Source organism: Danio rerio, chromosome 13 (genome assembly GCF_049306965.1).
Source record: "Danio rerio strain Tuebingen ecotype United States chromosome 13, GRCz12tu, whole genome shotgun sequence".
Lineage (NCBI taxonomy): Eukaryota > Metazoa > Chordata > Actinopteri > Cypriniformes > Danionidae > Danio > Danio rerio.
The window spans coordinates 9,876,529-9,895,435 of NC_133188.1; the positions used below are offsets into that span (position 1 = coordinate 9,876,529).

At 35.6% G+C, this 18,907-nt stretch overlaps 2 protein-coding genes across 7 annotated transcripts; one reads left to right on the plus strand and one right to left on the minus strand.

Annotated features, from left to right (window-relative positions):
• The first annotated feature begins 441 nt into the window (after window positions 1-441).
• LOC562245 (serine protease HTRA1) lies at window positions 442-14,005 on the plus strand. 6 transcript variants are annotated; one of them, XM_073920709.1, is made up of 9 exons: window positions 442-489; window positions 2,781-2,858; window positions 3,979-4,015; window positions 5,424-5,628; window positions 8,238-8,432; window positions 8,533-8,565; window positions 12,441-12,549; window positions 12,632-13,427; window positions 13,513-14,005. In XM_073920709.1, exons 5-8 carry the CDS (start codon window positions 8,304-8,306, stop codon window positions 12,637-12,639), a joined length of 279 nt encoding a protein of 92 aa, XP_073776810.1. In that variant the 5' UTR covers window positions 442-489; window positions 2,781-2,858; window positions 3,979-4,015; window positions 5,424-5,628; window positions 8,238-8,303; the 3' UTR covers window positions 12,640-13,427; window positions 13,513-14,005. The 6 variants fall into 6 exon arrangements, with proteins under 6 accessions (XP_073776810.1, XP_073776809.1, XP_073776812.1 ...); XM_073920708.1 differs by lacking the exon at window positions 2,781-2,858; XM_073920711.1 differs by lacking the exon at window positions 2,781-2,858 and having other exon boundaries at window positions 13,332-13,427.
• Window positions 14,006-14,032: 27 nt separating this feature from the next.
• On the minus strand, window positions 14,033-17,644 carry LOC141377136 (serine/threonine-protein kinase pim-2-like). The gene is made up of 7 exons (XM_073920704.1): window positions 17,218-17,644; window positions 16,268-16,711; window positions 15,815-15,909; window positions 15,590-15,640; window positions 15,094-15,469; window positions 14,620-14,793; window positions 14,033-14,533 (listed from the first exon to the last, which is right to left on the minus strand). The coding sequence occupies exons 1-7, from the start codon at window positions 17,501-17,503 to the stop codon at window positions 14,433-14,435; spliced, it is 1,527 nt and encodes a 508-aa protein (XP_073776805.1). The 5' UTR covers window positions 17,504-17,644; the 3' UTR covers window positions 14,033-14,432.
• Window positions 17,645-18,907: the final 1,263 nt, after the last annotated feature.

The following is an 18,907-nucleotide window of genomic DNA, read 5'->3' on the forward strand; positions in this document are numbered from 1 at the left end:
TGTGTGTGTGTGTGTGTGTGTGTGTGTGTGTGTGTGTGTGTGTGTGTGTGTGTGTGTGTGTGTGTGTGTGATTCATTTATTTTGAGTAGCACATTTCAGTTATTTTATATTTTTATTATCAATTATTTATCATTTTTAACAGTATTATTATTATAATTTATATTATATTTTATATATTATGAATATATAAATTCGTTATTCTTGTGAATTCTTTTTAAATGAATAATGCTTCAAATAATAAATTAAAAAGAAAAATATGCAACAAAATGAAGTTATCCATGTATTACCTGAAACCGCCAGTAGGTGGTGGTAGGACACTGTCTAAAGTGAATAAGACATTTATTCAGCAACAAAGCAACTGTTGTATTTATGAATAGATCAAGGATGAATCGACTCTCACAATTTATTTAACTTAAATCCACAGATTCATTCTCAAAAAATAACCCACTCTAGCCTAAATAAGGACTGAACCGATGTGAACGCTAACAGGTAGGAATAATGATCAAATTCTTGTGGATTAAACATCTTTATTGACATTAATTGCAGTAGATTTTATTAAGTTACAACAAAAGGTAGGAAATGGTTTTAATTGTGAACTGTACTTATTTTGTGTGAACATGCTACATGCTAACACCGTCACAGCATTCCAGTCAACTAATTTAGAGCTAACAACGTTAGTCAACAGTCCCCACCTTCACTAAGTGAAAAATGCGAATTAAAAAGAAAAAATAACATAAATAAAATAAACAATTACAAATTAAACCAATGAATATTAAAGTAAGTGTAATTAGACCTAACGTTTATTACTGTATGTCACAGGCTAGTAGCGCCAATTAGCATTTGATGCTAATGCTAACATTGATGCAACTTAATGTAAATATTAATGTTATATTAACGGTGCTGTATCTTTAAACTATCTATTGTTTTACTTAAAAGCTCGATCAAACCTTCAACATTAACATCAGTCAGATTAATTGCTATTTGAGTGATTCTATTAATATTAACATACATTTGTTTCTGTCTAGTTAACTTTAGGAACTATACAGGGAGAGGAATTATTTAGTTTTATATTACAGAAACTCGATATTTATTTTCTATATTTTTGTTAGGCCACAGTTTGAAATGCCATTCTGCAGGCTGAAATGGCATATTTAACACAATTAACCACGGCTTTACTACAAAAAATACAGTCAGGTTTATTTTGTGTGGATAAATGTAAGTTTACTGTAATAAAACTATGTTTTTGTCTTATTGGCTAAATGGGCTCATGAAAGTGTTTCACATAGAAATGAATAAATAATAATTAATAATAATAATTCCTTAAATTTTATAGCACGTTTCCTGCACACTCAAAGTGCTTTACGCATTGGTGCAACATGTTTCCTGAAAGGCATTTTGAAATGGAAACAATATTTTTCTTTCCCATTTATCGATGATATTTGGTCAACAATACATTTTTACGCCCAAATCAGGTAGAAGAAATTCATTTCAAAATATTACACAGGTACTACTATCCCTGCAATATATTTAATAATAAATAATAATAATAATAATAAAAAATTCACAAAAATGTTCTTTTTGTTCTTGTAAATTTTCTGATGTTTTTAGGAAACACGTTTCAGGGTTGATTTTTGATTAATTTGGAGATATGCTGTAGAGAGAGGAATCATTAAAAGGCCAGAAGTGAAAATTCTGTCGTCATTTACTCCAAACATGCTTGCGTTCTTGTGATATTTTGAGAAGTCAGTGGTCCCTCACTGATTATAAAACACACACACACACGCACACACACACACACACACACACACACACACATTCTGAGTCTCTATGCAGTTACATTGTAATTTAAGTTATGAAAGGAAACAATATACTTTTTTTTATTTTATATTAATTATGACGTATTTAAAGGAAGACTTTTTGGCAAATAGGCTCATTTTTCAAGTCACTCAGAGTTAAACTGTTGAGTTTGATCATTTTAATCCATTCAGCTGATCTCTGGGTCTAACAAATAGTCCAAAATCTTTGATTATTACTCCAGAATGAGAGTATAGCAAAGATTATAGAATACACATGACGTGTCACTCGTATACTTTTGAATGGGAAAAGTGAAACAGTCATTATGGCGAATGAAGCCCCGCCTTCTAGTACAGGAGCCAATCAGTGATTGATATATGGCAAATAAAGCCCACCTTTTAGTACATGAGCCAATCAGCGATCAGTATAGAATGACAATTGTCCAGGGGAGGGGCTTGGACTAGATGTGAGTTTCTGCAGATATTGTGTGATATGGACGTTTATAAATGAAACTAAAGGGATTGTTACTGTTTAATTTTATTGGTTATTCATAGTATGTAATGTAATCGTAATCTTGGCAAGCAGTTTTGAAGAATTTGATTTACCCATTCAAACAGAATGCCCATGTATACTTCCCGAGAGGCGTATAGGTATAGTTACTAGCCATGTCAAGCTGGAACATAGCAGCTATTCATTTCCATCAGTCTTGGTGCATACTTTAACTACACAAGAGTCAAGTTTTACTTTAAAAACTCTTTGGAATTTTTTGAGCGAGATGCTAATGGTCTAATCTGATTCAAGGATCTATGCTAAGCTAAGCTAAAAGTTCTTCTGTCAGACCCGGAGTTTGTCTGAATGGATTTAAAGAGCCCCTATTATACATTAAGAAGGGTCATATTTTTTATTTTTTTTCCTACACCCCTCCCTAACGCGATGCTAATCTGCGCTGATTGGTCCTATTGTACTCTGTTGTGATTGGTCAACAGCGTTCAGCGTGAGACGGAGAGAAATGGCCACCATGGCTTATCAACAATATTGAAGTAGTCAGAGTGCAGAGTGTATGTGTGAGTATACCTGCCAACACTCACGTTTTTTTTCCGGGAGTCTCCCGTAATTTCAGACCCATCTCCCGCCACCCTCCCGTTTTGTTATTTATCCCGGAAACTGATGATGGCCATAGCAACGACAAGTGCCAGTGGATTGTGCATTTAAATGCAAACGCATTTAAATCCATAAACAAAGCGGCACGCGTCGCATTTTCATCATGGCATTAGACGTGATATGAGAATATAAAGAGTTAACCAGATGCACTACAAGCAGTTATAAGTAGCAAAAAAACAATTAAATACATAATTTGTAGAGAAAACAAAGAGGCAACCATTTTAATTGCACATACTTACACTTGTGAAATAGAGAAAGAAACTGATCCATAAACTGTGTACTGTAAAGTTCCTGTCGAGCTCTGACAAAGTCCCATACGTCAACAGACTTTTCTGATCTAAAGCACTCATCAGAAAAATGACTGGAACACAGCACAAGCCTGGGCTGTAATGTTGAGGTATTTTTGCCAAAATAAACCTCAACCACTGACTCTTCACTGTTTCATCTTTGAGTAGAGAAAATAACACTAACTTTCCCCTCACACTTCAGAGCACAGCGTCTTCGCGACATGATTCAACTGGCGTCTGCTGCAGTGTCCTTCTTCTTTATCTTTGCTACTGTGTTTGTGGGCGGGGCTGGTTTTTTTTAATTTTCCCGCGATTGCGCGTGCAACAAATAGGCGGGGCCAGGCCTGGATTAAGAACTCAGGGGCCCCTGGGCACATTATCTTGTAAGGCCCCCTACCTGGCCCTACCCCTATAGTTGAATTTAAAAAATAATAATAATATAACATTTTTTTATTAAAATGAATCTATAATTTGTTGCCCACATATTTAAATAAATGATATATAGTACATATGTATTTACAAAGATTTAAATTAAAAATACTAATAAAATGAATGTTTTTTTAGTATACTTGTACAAGTTCACTGAAACAGTACTGAATAAATATATATATAATTTTTTAAGGGTAATGCTGAAAAGCTGAACATTGACTTCCATAGTAGTTATTTTTCCTGCAATAAAAGTCAATAGCTAGAGGTTTTCAGCATTATTGAAAATGTCTTCTTTTGTGTTTAACAGAAGAAAGAAACTCATAACGATTTCAAATATGCAGAGGGTGAGTAAATGATGGAATCATTTTTATTTTTACTATTAATTTCACTGTTAATTTAAGTTATTGAGTTTAATTTAAAAGCCTCACCAAAATACTTTATTCATTCATTCGTTTATTTTCTTTTCGGCTCAGTCCTTTTATTAATCTGGGGTCACCACAGCGGATTGAACCGCCAACTTATCCAGCATTTGTTTTTATGCAGCTGATGCCCTCCCAGCTGCAACCCATCTCTGGGGAACATACAAACATACATACTCATTCACACTCATACATACGGACAATTTAGCCTACTCAATTCACCTGTACCACATGTCTTTGGACTGTGGGGGAAACCATAGCACTCGGAGAAAACCCACGCGAACGCAGGGAGAACATGCAAACTCCACACAGAAATGCCAACTGACTCAGCCGAGGCTCGAACCAGCGACTTTCTTGCTGTGTGGTGACAGCACTACCTACTGCGTCGCCAAATTACTTTATTATTTGATATAAAACTATAATTTTTTTATTTTTAAAATAATTTCCAATTATTAAAAAGCCTTTTCAGTGTCAGTTTTCAGCCAAATGCATCTAGAATTTTCAGTTTCAATCAACAAGCTTCATTTCGGTGCTTCCCTAATCTTGCTATAAGAGGGTCTTTTTGCATTGCACAACTCAAAAACAAGGCGGCAAAACATCTAATTATTATAAACATTTTAAATTATAAACATTTAATTACTATAAAAATAGAACCAAACCCTTTTCCCCAAATGTCATTATTATTAACAAAATTATTGTTATCAGACATTTATAAAATACTTATTTAACGTGTTGAAGCAACTCAATTCTTAAGTTTATTGGGGGAAACTTGACTGTTTTATGTTCAACTCACTTACATTTATAAAAACAATCAAGTTAACCTAATTCTTTACTTTTTTTATCATTTCTATTGTTAAAACGTTCTCACATTTCGCAGGGTTGTAAAACCCAACAATGTTTTAACACTACACATATATTTACAATATTTTTTGTTAATTCGGTTTAATTTCTGAATGTTAAGTAATCAAAAGTGGTAGTTGTAGTTGTTGTTATTAATAATGCTGTTGTCATTTTCACTGACATTATTACTATCATTATTATTATTGTACTATCTATCTATTATATGTTTTATTTAAATCTTTATTATTCTTGCTTCATTTTTTTGAATTGTTGTATATTTTATGTTCTCTTGTGTATATACTTTGTTTGACTTGTTCACCCAGTTACCTTTACATGCGCGCTCAACAGGATTGTTTTTTTCAGCAGGGTGTTTTATGTTGATTCTCCCTATAGAGACTTTTTGGATCACTTGTTTCTATTTTAAGATGACCAGATGGTTTTAGTTTCAGTTGTGTTTGGGAATTGTGACTAATTTTACACTCTTTCTTTTCAGACACCCCTTTTCTGGCCGTGAGGTTCCCATCTCGAATGGCTCTGGCTTTATAATAAGTAGTGATGACCTGATAGTGACAAATGCCCATGTGGTCGCCAACAAGCGTGGTGTTCGTGTCAAACTGACCAATGGTAAGACTTACAACGCCACAGTTCAGGATGTAGACCAGGCTGCAGACATCGCCACCATCAAAATCAATGTTAAGGTACAGATGGAGCTTTGAGGTTGTACTGTTAACATATGTAATCTTTTGGGGATATTTAATTTTTTAATTAGGGATGCATCGATCCTGACACTTGGATTGGATATCGGTTCAATACTGCATATTTTTACTGGATCGGGTATCGGCCAGCAGGTACCGATCCAAATCCCATCTTGCAGGTGCTCTATATTCTGTGTAATTTATAAGCAAACAAAAGCCAGAAAGGTAGCCTTTTATAAGACAGTAGAAAGTTGTCTTGTAGGCCTACTGTATCCCAAATGTTTTGAAGCCATTCTATAGTTTAATGTGAAGTACAGATCAATATTCACATGCTTAAATTCATGTTCAGTTCTGCGCTTCCCTCCGCTGCGCCTGTCAATCATTCTCCATTTATTTACAATTCAAACTGCGTGTCACGTTCATGACAACATGAAAAACTTTCTCCAACACTATTTGTTCCTGTTAATTTAAATAAATATTAATTTATTATATTATATTATATTAATTTATTCTAATATAATATATATTATATTGGTTCATTTCGACCTGAAACTATGAGTTCATTTCTGTTTCTAAATCATGTAGCTGTTAGATCAGCAGATCGCATTCGCAACACTGGAACTGAGTGGGTTATTACCTGCTCTTCACACACAAAGTAGGCCTACCTGAAATGTAAAACTAGAAAAGGCTCAATAATACATTGGACAGATCCTTAACACACTGATTTCTTCCCTTTTTACTGCTGTTTTGGATTGGAAGCTGTCTCAGTGATGCATCAAGCACTTCATTCACACACCGGCTGATGTGATATGTGCCGCTCTCTAGAATTATTCTGTAACATTAAAAGTTTCTGTTTTCTCATCCTTCCGACTGAGTTTATTCTTTCGAAGGGAATACTTTTAGGATAGTTTGTAAGCCTGGCTCATTGTGGTCAAAGTTGTTGATTAAATTAATAAAAGTGAAACTGACAGGCACAATATTGATTGGTATCGGTGCATCATTATTTTTATTGAGTCATAGTTTAATATGGTAAGAGCAAGGACTCATTTTATTTTATTAATTTACATTTTTAGTAAAAGGTCTTTATCAAATGAGTAATTTCTTTTTGAATTTTGTTCATTTAAGAATTAAACCTATAGAATCAAAATTGTGTCACTGTTAGTACATTAAAAGTGTGAGGTCAATATGATTTTTAAGTTTTTTTTAATGGCTCTACATTAACTTTTTTGATCACCAGCCTATATGGCTAGTAGTTTTTCAACTTTACTAGCCACTCGCCATTTTCACATTTGTTTTTGGGAAAATATATTTGCAAAATGACTTGATTTAGATGTGTTGTGTATGACATTGCTCAATGAGCATGAGCGGTAGTGGTTTCATGGTGTTGCTTTGTAATTATTTCAGGGCTCAACATGAAGGTTGTATCAATTTTTTCTCTGGCCACACTGGAAAATAGATAAATAAATAAATTAATAAATAAACATTTCTCAGCCAAAAATGTTAAATAATTTAAAAATTTCAAAAACTAGCAAAATATATGTTATAATATGCACACACTTTTTATTAAATAAAACTTAAATAACAATTATTGTCATGTAGCCTGTCTAAAACTATGAAAAGTAGTTTGTCCTAGCTCCAAGACCAAGGTCTCAGATCAGCAGTTAACTATACATAAAATTTAAACTATTAAATAAATTTTACTGAAAAGAATGATAATTAAACCATATTAACAAAAAGAAAGCAGGTGAAAAACATACCGTGTGCAATAATAAAAGGATGATCAAACGCACACAGTTAACATTAGGCCCATTAATAATCTGTTCAAAGATTGTTTAAAGCTAAAGCTGCAACTGCTGCTGCATACATAAAATACCTTCTTTTTTAAAAATCTCGAGCTCTTGAAAATGGTGGATGCGTATCACTTTTTGTCCAGTCTATTTCAAACAGAACCGATTGCAGCATTGTGTTTCCAGTCAAGGTTGCTTCACGCATGGAAATGGGATCGTGCACGCTTTTAAAAAATTGCGTGCATCACATAACATTCTGTATTCATCTGCTTTCTTTTGCTTGCGTGAACACAGTTGTTTTTGTCAGTCGGGCTGCTTCTCATTTCTAGAGGTTCATCCTTATTGTTGAACCCTACTTCAAAAAAAAAATACAATTTAAAAATGATTTTCGACCAGCCAAAGTGGATAGTGGGAGTGGCTGTCTAATCCGCCACAGCTAAAGTCTACCTGCGGTTGGTGGATGTTAATGTCAAGCCCTGGTGTTAACCCATTAATCTGATTATACTGTATTTAGGCTTCATACACGCTGTAATATTTCAGGAGGAACCGCCGCATACAAATATGGAAATGAACTCGAAATTGTGATAACCTTAGTGACATTTGGTTTTGTATCCTCAGATTTTTAAACGCAGTAGTATTACAGCAACTAAAGAATAATTATAGTCATTTTTATTCATTTTTAGGTAAACCAACAGTAACAGAGGATGCTTTAATGTTTGGAAGGCCATTTTTGCAATTGATTTTTGACAGTTTTCTTTTACCCCAGTTCTAGTACATGGCCATATAGTCTGACATAGTGTCATTGTGTTCTCTGTCTTGTCCCAGACTCCTCTACCAACGTTGAGTCTTGGCAAGTCATCTGATGTGCGTCAAGGTGAATTTGTGGTTGTCATGAGGAGCCCCTTTTCTCTTAAAAACACCATCACATCTGGAATCGTCAGCTCTGCTCAGAGAGGCAGTAAAGAACTGGGTCTTTCCAACTCCAACATGGACTACATCCAGACGGACGCTACCATAGATGTAAGAGCATTGAAAACTGGGTGGTGTTGCATGCAAAAAAAATGTATGTCATCATTTAATGAATTGCATTCCATCACTCAATCACAATTCTGCTTTACAGTTTGGAAATTCAGGAGGGCCTCTCATAAACCTGGTGAGTCGCTGACATTTACTCAAAAAACTGCTTCTGCCTTTTGGTTTAAAGGGTCATGAAACACCAAAACACATTTTTGAGATGTCAATAGTCATATATATGTTCCACGCTGCTAAAAACACTCTTAGGACACATATTTAACAATAAAAGTGAAAATTGGTTGTTTTTGCGTTATTTCAAACAAATTCGTTGTTCTGGTTTGAAAAGAAATTTTGAAGCTACATCAAGGCCATGTATGAGGTGCCGTATAGGATTTAAATCAAACTTTGCTTATCAACACATACATAAAACACGTGTATATACACCTATAAATTACTTGCATATACACCTATACTACTGGATGTTCAAAACAACATGGATGAAACTTGTGTATATACATAAGCTTGATGCATGAATACACCCACATACACACGCGCATACATATAAACTCGATCCTCACATAAACACTCACATTAACACACGCACATACATATAAACTTGCTGCATGCAAACACACCTATACACACTTGCATATACATATAAACTTGATCTATGCATGTACACTCATAAACTCTCACATAAGAATATAAACTTGATGTGTGCATAAACACCCAAATGACACTTGTGCAAACATACAAAATAAAATTCACAAACATATATACAGTTAGTTGTGTATATACATATATGCAAGTGATTTCATATGTGTGTATGCATGAATTTTCACATTAAAACGAAGTTATTTCACTTTAAAAGGAAGTCGTTTAATTTCAACGTAAAAGTCCTTTGAGTGTAATGAACAAGATTATTATTTGTCATGAATCAGGTTATTGCAAACCTTAAGAAACAGAAATAATGTGATTATTTGAGGAATTACATCTGTTGAAATATGAAAATAGATTATGCGAATTCTAAAAAATAAATAAAAAGGTAATGCAAAGGAATGCTCCTGCAAAATTAAAGGTTTATTATGCAATTAAATTATTGGAAATGTTATTATGTTTTAATAAATATAAAGTTGCTTAAGTAATCATTTTGAATAAAATATGTTTGTCTAATATTAGTTTTTTATGTTTGTTTTATTATTGGTGTCACTATTCGTCAAGGGTTATGATACACACTTATGTCCAGTAGGGGGCAGGAATTAAACAGGAATTAGCCTGTTTATTGGTGACAGGAAAACCCACTTAAGTGCTTAAGTGGGTTTTCCTGTCACCAATAAACAGGCTAATGCACCAAAATGCTGGATGCCAGCTGCTGTAAAAATATAAGTAGTAGTTATTAAACACAAAAGGAGTGTCCTGATAATATATATAGTTTTTCCATGGGGGTTAACTTGACCAACATGATGAGCAGAGGCTTTTAATCAGTGTTTTTTTTGTTTGTTTTTTGTTTTTTTGTTTATTGTATATGCTAAATAATTAACAATCAAAATGATACCAAAATCTTGCAATTTTGACACCCACATTGTAAAAACATATAAAAAGCATAATAATTATAAAAATGTAAAAAACAAAACAAAAAGACTATAGGCTACATTAACATTTGCAATAGAATAGAGGAGTTTAGTTTGAGTATACATTTATATTTATAATTCTGGTTGCTTTTTGAACGTATTTTAAGGGTTCTATCTGTCCATTTATATTTGTGTATGTAATTACCTAATTAAATGAAAAGGTTTTAAATAAAAATATTTCTTATTTTGAATAGTCTATTTATATAGACTAATATTTTATATAACATATGTTCATAATTTAACATATTTAATCCCTCTATTAATCACATTATTTCTATTTCATAAGCTTTGCAATAACCAGATTCTTGATAAATGTTTGTGAATTTTATTTCTTTATATTTTTTTTTGTATGTTTGCGCGAGATGTTATAGGTGTGTTTGCATGCAGTGAGTTTATATGTATGTGCGTGTGTTAATGTGGGTGTATTCATGTGTCAAGTTCATATTGTAGCGAGGCAAAGGGAAAACACAAACACAGTTAGCTGGTGTTACAAACAATGCCCCGGAGGGTGCTTTATTTACAAGTGAAAAGGGGGTGAATGAGTGCTCTTCTTAAGGGTGCGTGCTCAAGTGCTCCGGGGAGATGGTGAAGACTGGTGAGAGTTCTGGTGTTGGATCGGTCACGAGCTGGATTCGGCTGTGGGAGAGACAGAGAGAGACAAGCGTTAGCACAGGGAGTCATGTGCAAATGAAGCTCCCTTTCCTCCTGTGTGGGGCTGGCTTTTATCTCTCCCTGGCTGATGAGGTCCAGCTGTGAGCGATCCGGTGCTGATGAGTTTCCAGCTGGGGTGAATTTGTGACCTGGGCGACGTGGTAACAGCAGACTCGCTACAATATGTATATACACAAGTTTCATCCATGTTGTTTTGAACATTCAGTAGTATAGGTGTATATGCGAGTAATTTATAGGTGTATATACACGTGTTTTATGTATGTGTTGATAAGCAAAGTTTGATTTAAATCCTATACGGCACCTCATAACCATGAGCTCCTTGTCTAAATTCCAGACGGCAATTCCTATACGGCACCTCATAGCCATGAGCTCCTTGTCTAAATTCCAGCATGGAGACTGGCTGTCTGTACCGGCGGGTACAATGTGACGTCTTTGAGCTTTCATCATTAATTCAAGAGAAAGACGAACTAATCAGCGCGCTCTATTGTGAATGAGGTGCAACTTTATTAATATGCATGATAGCTTCAAAAACTACCTGTTACAGTATTCAGAGAGACGCGATGTTGTGTTGCTAACCGTAAATAAAACAAGTGGAAGAAGAGGAATTGTTCAGAGACATGGGTCGTCAGTGTTGTTTATAAACGTGCCACAACAAAGGTTTTGTTTTCATTTCCCCGCGATGAGAAAGGACCCACATTTGTGGACTACAGTGGTCTTCTAACACGCAAAAAAAATATGTTTGTAAGGAACATTTTTACCCGAGAACTTTTTGTATGTATAAATGGTGAAATCCAGATTTGCCACTCGTCTTCTTATAAAAAAAATCGCAAATCCAGTTTGCGTTGATTGTCCTGTCTCTATGGATTTGGTAAGTAAGCAATTGGTGTTCGTTGTTATTCAGATGGCGAAGTAGGCCATTAAAACTACACTCTTCTAGCAGTTCCTCGGATCCAATATGTCGTTTGTCATGGGGGGCACGCATGAAATGTTCTTGAATGAAAATGAAAGTGCCAAACTGCAGTTAAAGTCGACAAATTAAGAATGAAACTCCCCAAAATTACATGACACTCCGGAGGAAACGTGGATAGCGTGGTGACACAATGACGTTAATCGTATTATGTGCTTTAACATGTAAAACGGGATCATGAAAGGAACATTCTAAAAGCAACTCATGTAAACACCTTAATCATATTGGTGTTTTAATCAGATTAAGGCAAATAGTTAGATTACTGATGTCCACAAAATCATTGCTTTATCTGTTAAACAGACAAGTGAAACACAAACTACTCTTTTGTCTTCATTTGGAATAAAAATTCCAAGTAACTCAACACAAGCAAAGGCAATTGTAGGCGTAATAGTAGGAGTATTAGGGTAGGAGTATTTATAGCCACAGACATGCAACCTTTTTCAGGGGTAGAAAAGTCCGGTTTTAGGCATTTATTTAGTGTGCTAGAACCACACTACGAAATCCCAAGTAGAACGTATCTCACAGCTATGGTGGTACCCTCCTTGTACAATAATGTGAAGGAGAAAGTTATTAGTGCACATTTAGTAGTTGACTACAGATTGCTGGACCTTCAGAGCAACACAGAGCTTCATGACTGTCATATTAAGAACGTGAATTGTTTTCAAATGTTCATCAATATTGTATTGTACTGGCCATACTCTAGCCTTATGTAATAAACTGATGTGTCATGTTTGTACTCTTCAGGATGGTGAGGTCATCGGCATTAATACCATGAAAGTGACAGCAGGGATTTCCTTCGCTATTCCCTCAGACAGAGTCCGTCTCTTCCTAGACCGATCTGCAGACAAACAGAGTAAGAATGACCTCACAGCTGCTTGCTTTTGTCTGTGACATCATTTTTTTCACTGACAGATGGTTATTGGGTCTTTTTTCAGACTCTTAGTTTGGAGAATCGGGATCGAAAAGGCGTTACATTGGAGTGATGATGTTGACTTTGACCCCCAGTTGCCAAACACTTTTATTACAATTTTACAGGAGAATAAAATTCATACATTATGGAATCTACAGATTTTTGTTATATGCCACTAGATTTGGCTCTTAGAAATTCATGTGCTGGAATACCTGGAAAATTAGCTTGTTCTGTTGAAAAGTGCTTAATTTATCAAGGAGAATTTGTATGCAATTTTCACGCCTGAAAAATAAAAATGTTTGTAAATTTTTGTGACAATTTAATGCAAAAATACCCGCACAAAATACTGTAATTCCGAAGCAGTGATTTAAATGATATGAGAAGTGGCCAATCACAGTCAACCTTGGTTTAGTTTTACCTGAAATGTAAGAGCGGGACAAAGGCCTTTCTGTGTTGCAGTGACAGAAAAAAACAACTTAAAAACAAATGTATTATGGGAATAATGCTTTTCAGATGTTTTTACTATGTTATTAGCAAGAGTAATTAAACCGCAGACATTGAAGTGTTTTTGGTTGAAGCGAATGTAATATTGATTGTTTTGCTGATCTGTCTATTAAACTATCAATCAATCAATCTATCTATCTATCTATCTTATCTATTTATTAATCAATCCTTAAACCGTAAAGTCTTTTATCATCTTTAAATTCTCTTTTTCCCCTCCTCAGTATAATCGAAGAGCTAAGGATGCGAGACCCGTCCTTCCCTGATGTTTCTCATGGAGTTCTCATCCACCGTGTGATTGTAGGATCTCCAGCCAACAGGTGTGCTGCTCTCTGAACATGATGTTATCAGCTGTTGATTAAGGCATCCTATTGATGATGTCATTTCCTGTTTTCTGTTTTGCAGAGCCGGAATGAAGCCAGGAGATGTTAATATTGAGATCAAGGGGGTAAAGGTGAACACGTCGGAGGAGATATATAATGCTGTGAGGACCAGCGAAAGCTTAAATGTGGTGGTCCACCGGGGGGCCGACCTGCTCATGCTGCACATGACCCCAGAGTCCACAGAGTGACATCAAGTCAAGTATTTAGTAAGATTAAGAAATGGTGAGTAATGAGAAGCTGTCATAGTTGGAGATGTTGTAAGAAAGGAATCATCTAAAGAGTTGAACAGTTTTAGCAAACGCTGGACATTCGTGTAGTAAACGTGTTTCTGGAAGCGTATGAAATAATGTGGATGATTCAGACTTCTGTACACTGGATAAACCTCAGTGTGTCTGCGCAAACTACACTATCAGTATTGATTTGAAGGAATATCACTGAATATTTTGTTTAGGATTGTCATGATGGCAACAAACACTCAAAGACCTTAATAAAACTGGGTGCTCTTATTGTGAAAATGCTGATGTTTTGTATTGAGTCTCACATTCTCATGTTATGACGTTTGTATTTTAATACATTTTTCTGAACAGCTCTGATTTCACAATAAACCATTGGAATATTTATGGATGATTTGCTTATGTCGCAGTGACTGATATGTTTAGGTTTTGGGTCAGCGCTGTACAGCATTCTGAAAAAGTGTATTTCTAAAAGTGCGCCGTAATGACGCCAGTGTCAACTGCAGTGTGTGTTGGAAAGGACTGGATGCTGTTCAAACCTCATGGCAAATATTTGTCACCCCATACAAAACCAGTTTAAATCCACACAATCTGACAACACTGGGGCTAGATCACAATATAAGCCACAACACAAGTGAGTTCAATAAAATATATCTTTATTACAGACATGTACAAAAATCAAATATACAAAACATTCTGCTAATGTGACTCAGAACTCCAGCATGGACCAGTCGTGGTAAGGCATCTCTTCTAGAGGAATTCTGCACTCTGGATTCTCATGCAGACAAGCCCTCATCATATCACAGCATTCTGTGAAGAAGAAATGGAGAGGTGAGGTTATTGTTATTATTATTATTAAGCTGTTTCACTTAATTGTTCTTTGATGAACATCTCACCTTGAGAGAGGGTAAATTTGGACCAGTCATGTTGAAGGTAGTACAGGTCATACGCTGATGGGAATTCTCCATGGAGCATTGTGAACAGAAGAACCCCAAGAGAATAGACCGTCGCTGGTTTGGCCCGGTAGCATCCTTTTTCATAAAACTCTGGCGGGATGTACGCTTCTGTGCCTGGAGGAGAGACGTTTAGTTTAGCATCATGTTGAATATATATACCAGATGGGCTTCAGCTGTGCTAATTAACCAGCTTTCAATACGTATATTAATAATGCTTATGCACATTCATAACTAGTGTTGTCAAAAGTATCAACTACCAATCGATACCGACACTCATCACAGTCATATTTGCTGAGCATGTGAACACCAATGGCCAATCAGTGGTGTTTAACAGCGCTCAAATTGACTTGTTAAATGTCAGAATCGATTGGTACCGAAGTCGATACTTTTGACCACACTATTCAAAACACCTACCAGAGAAGAGACTGTAGGCTGATTCCATCATGAAGTCTCCACACCCGAAGTCGATCAGCTTGACTTCCAGTGTGTCGGGGTTCACCAGCAGGTTTTGAAGCTTAATGTCCCGGTGGAACACCCCGCGGTAACAGCACACGTTGGCAGCATAAACAGCTTGCCTCATGATGGTATGTGCTGTTTTCTCACTGAGGACTCCACCGCTGACTTCAAGGAATGCCTCCAGGTCCATGCTTGGACTAGGCCGCTCCATCACCATGACGTAATGGTTTTTAAAGACCTGCCAGTCCAGAAGCTGAATAATGTTCGCACACCTGGAGCCACCGCTGGCCATGTTTGCCAAGGTGATCTCTAGAGGAAGTGGCTGGTCACATGACTGAAAACAAAATAATAATGTTGGTTTTCAAACAAGGGTTTCTGACCACAGCCTGTGGTCTATAATAAATATAAGACTTTATAAACTGAACACAGCGAACAGAAAGTGTAGTCTACTCACAGAGCTGACATCTTGCATATTTGGGGTCTTCTGAACAAATTTAACTGCCACCTGTTTAAAGGAACAAGCGAACAATTAACATGTGCACGGAGATCATTTCATTCAGTCATAAATCCTGAACAGAGGATTCATTCGTCAGCAGAAATGTCCAAACAATGAAAGCTCTGATGATGTTCTTTAAACAGGGAACTTCATCAGAGGATTTGAGTCTACAAAAATGAATACCTGCAGACCATCCTGTATGCGAATCCCCTCATACACGGAGCCGAAACCTCCTTCACCAAGCTGCTTTCCGAGTTTGTAGCGGCAGCTGATGTCATCTGTTAAAAATGAAGAAAATGTCATTAAATTATAAACCAAATAAAAACACAAACAGTTGAAGTCAGAATTATTGTCAGATTTCAGAACATGATAGTTTTAATAACTCATTTCTAATAACTGATGTCTTTTATCTTTGTCGTGATGACAGTACATCATATTTACTGGATATTTTCAAGATACCAGTGTTCAGCTTAAAGTTCTGAATACTTAAACTTTATTGCTCTGCATCATTTGGGAAATATTTTAAAAATATTAATAAAAAATCACAGGAGGGCGAATAATTTTGACTTCAACTGTATAATTTTACAAAGTTTGATGAGCCTAAACAAATGTTCTGAACTCCAGCAATAAACTTACTATTGTCCAAGCAGGTCCCATCATCTGCTGTAGACTTCACAGCAGAGTCCTCTTGTGAGACCTGATCCGGTAAAGGGTTCCAGTTTTCATCCAGGGCAGAGTCACAGATGTCATCTGTTATGAGCTGCTGGCTCACTGGAAGTTCATTGTTTTCATCAGATGGTGAACTTGGAGGACTATCAAGCTCTTGCTCCAGGCTGTCCTCACTGAGGGAGGATTCGTTGTCTGCTGGGAAGTGAAGCTCTGCAGAGTCGTTCTCAATGACCACTGCAGAGTCAAAGCTGTTCACTTCCAGCTTAAAGTCCAAATCTTCGTCTGCTGGAGCATCAAGAGCTGGAGGTTGGAGAACTTCCAGCTCCAGGTTGCTCACAGCAGTGCAGAAGAATTTAGAGCTACTGATGGGCTCTGCGTGAAGTTCGTGGATCTCCTGCACACAAAGCTGATCTAAAGAGAGGAAGGAACATCATTAATATGACTCTACAACTCTTTTTGACAAGATATTTGAACAGTTCATTTGCAGAAACATTACTCAATGTGTTTTTATTGATGATCTTCATGGGTTTTCTGCATTGAATTAGCAAACAAGTAAACTATATATCTAAAGGCAAAGCTCACTGAAATAAAAAATCCTAATACAAATAATTCTTATTTTTTCTGTTTTTTACACAAAACTACAAATTCTGAAGAAAATTCCTGAAATCAGCAGCCATTAACCTTCATTGTAGGAACACAAAATACTGTGGAAGTCAATGGCTGAAAGCACCTCAAACAGGTTTAAGGAGTAAATTATGACAGAATTGTCTTGTTTATGTGAACTGTGGCTTTAAGAAACTCTTTCTAAAATGTCCTCCAGTTAATGTTGATTTCTGATCTTTAAACACTTATGTGTTGTGTTTGGTGTGTTTAACAGTATGCTTTAGTAATTAAAAGTGCTCATAAATCTATTTTACCAACAACAGTAGCTCTTCTTCTGGAAAAACAGGCGAAGAAGATGGGAGACAATTTGAGTTTCCTCTTTTTCTGTCTCCCTGCCTGTTTTCCTGCAGCGACGGCCGGGTCATCGGTCATCAGATGACGGTGATTCTCTGTCGTGCTGCCGGTGGGTTCGAGTGGCTCACACGGTTGTTCGTTCGCACACTTAACACCAAACGCTTTCTTCAGACGGTTAATCAGTTTTGAAAATGCCATTTTATCACTGTACTGTTGAATCGCAGAAAGTACTGAACTACTAGACATCCAAAGAAGCTAATGAGAGTTTCTGCTACGTCAAAAGCTTTTTACTGTCACCGATGATGTCAGAGTTCCACAATTCCATTTGGTATTACGTAGAGACTTTTTAAAACACAACAAACTTCTAATGCAGGCCCGCGCTAGACTGACTGGCTCATTCGCCTTAATGTGCTCACACAGCCACCTGCTTATACACATTTTTTTCCAATTATTAATTAATTTATTTTTGCACTTAGGCCTATATATTTTTTCTGTCATGCACAACTTTTTCTGCGTTTTGCTTTTTATTACAATTATTACCATGTTTATATATATTTATACGCGTGTGTGTGTGTGTGTGTGTGTGTGTGTGCGTGTGTGTGTATGATTCATTTATTTTGAGTAGCTCATTTCGGTTATTTTATATTTTCATTATCAATTATTTATAACTTTTAACTGTATTATTATTATCATTTATATTATATTTTATATATTATGATTATATAAATTCGTTATTCTTGTGAATTCTTTTTAAATGAATAATGCTTCAAATAATAAATTAAAAAGAAAAATATGCAACAAAATGAAGTTATCCATATTACCTGAAACCGCCAGTAGGTGGTGGTAGGACACTGTCTTAAGTGAATAAGACATTTATTCAGCAACAAAGCAACTGTTGTATTTATGAATAGATCAAGGGTGAATCGACTCTCACAATTAATTTAAATCCACAGATTCATTCACAAAAAATAACCCACTCTAGCCTAAATAAGGACTGAACCGATGTGAACGCTAACAGGTAGGAATAATGATCAAATTCTTGTGGATTAAACATCTTTGATGACATTAATTGCAGTAGATTTTGTTAAGTTACAACAAAAGGTATGAAATGGTTTTAATTGCGAACTGTACTTATTTTGTGTGAACATGCTACATGCTAACACCATCACAGCATTGCAGTCAACTAATTTAGAGCTACTAACGTTAGTCAACAGTCCCCTTCACTAAGTGAAAAATGCGAATTAAAAAGAAAAAATAACCTAAATAAAATAAATAATTACAAATTAAACAAATGAATATTTAAGTCAGTGTAAATAGATCTAACGTTTATTACTGTATGTCACAGGCAAGTAGCGCTAATTAGCATTTGATGCTAATGCTAACATTGATGCAACTTAATGTAACTGTAATGTAAATATTAATGTTATATTAACGGTACTGTAACTTTAAACTAATTATTGTTTTACTTAAAAGCTCGATCAAACCTTTAACATTAACATCAGTCAGATTAATTGCTATTTAAGTGATTCTGTTAAAATTACCTTACATTTGTTTCTGTCTAGTTAACTTTAGGAACTATACAGGGAGAGGAATTATTTAGTGTTATATTACAGAAACTCGATATTTCTTTTCTATATTTTTGTTAGGCCA

Excerpts from the sequence above, each read along its gene's own strand:
- LOC562245 (XM_073920709.1), top strand. The coding sequence starts at position 8,304 with ATGAGGAGCCCCTTTTCTCTTAAAAACACCATCACATCTGGAATCGTC. Across the intron at positions 8,433-8,532 it reads AGACGGACGCTACCATAGAT|TTTGGAAATTCAGGAGGGCC; the intron begins GTAAGAGCATTG and ends TCTGCTTTACAG. Across the intron at positions 8,566-12,440 it reads GAGGGCCTCTCATAAACCTG|GATGGTGAGGTCATCGGCAT; the intron begins GTGAGTCGCTGA and ends TGTACTCTTCAG.
- LOC141377136 (XM_073920704.1), bottom strand. The coding sequence starts at position 17,503 with ATGTCTAGTAGTTCAGTACTTTCTGCGATTCAACAGTACAGTGATAAA. Across the intron at positions 15,910-16,267 it reads TGGGACCTGCTTGGACAATA|ATGACATCAGCTGCCGCTAC; the intron begins GTAAGTTTATTG and ends CATTTTTAACAG. Across the intron at positions 15,470-15,589 it reads ATATGCAAGATGTCAGCTCT|TCATGTGACCAGCCACTTCC; the intron begins GTGAGTAGACTA and ends TTTTGTTTTCAG.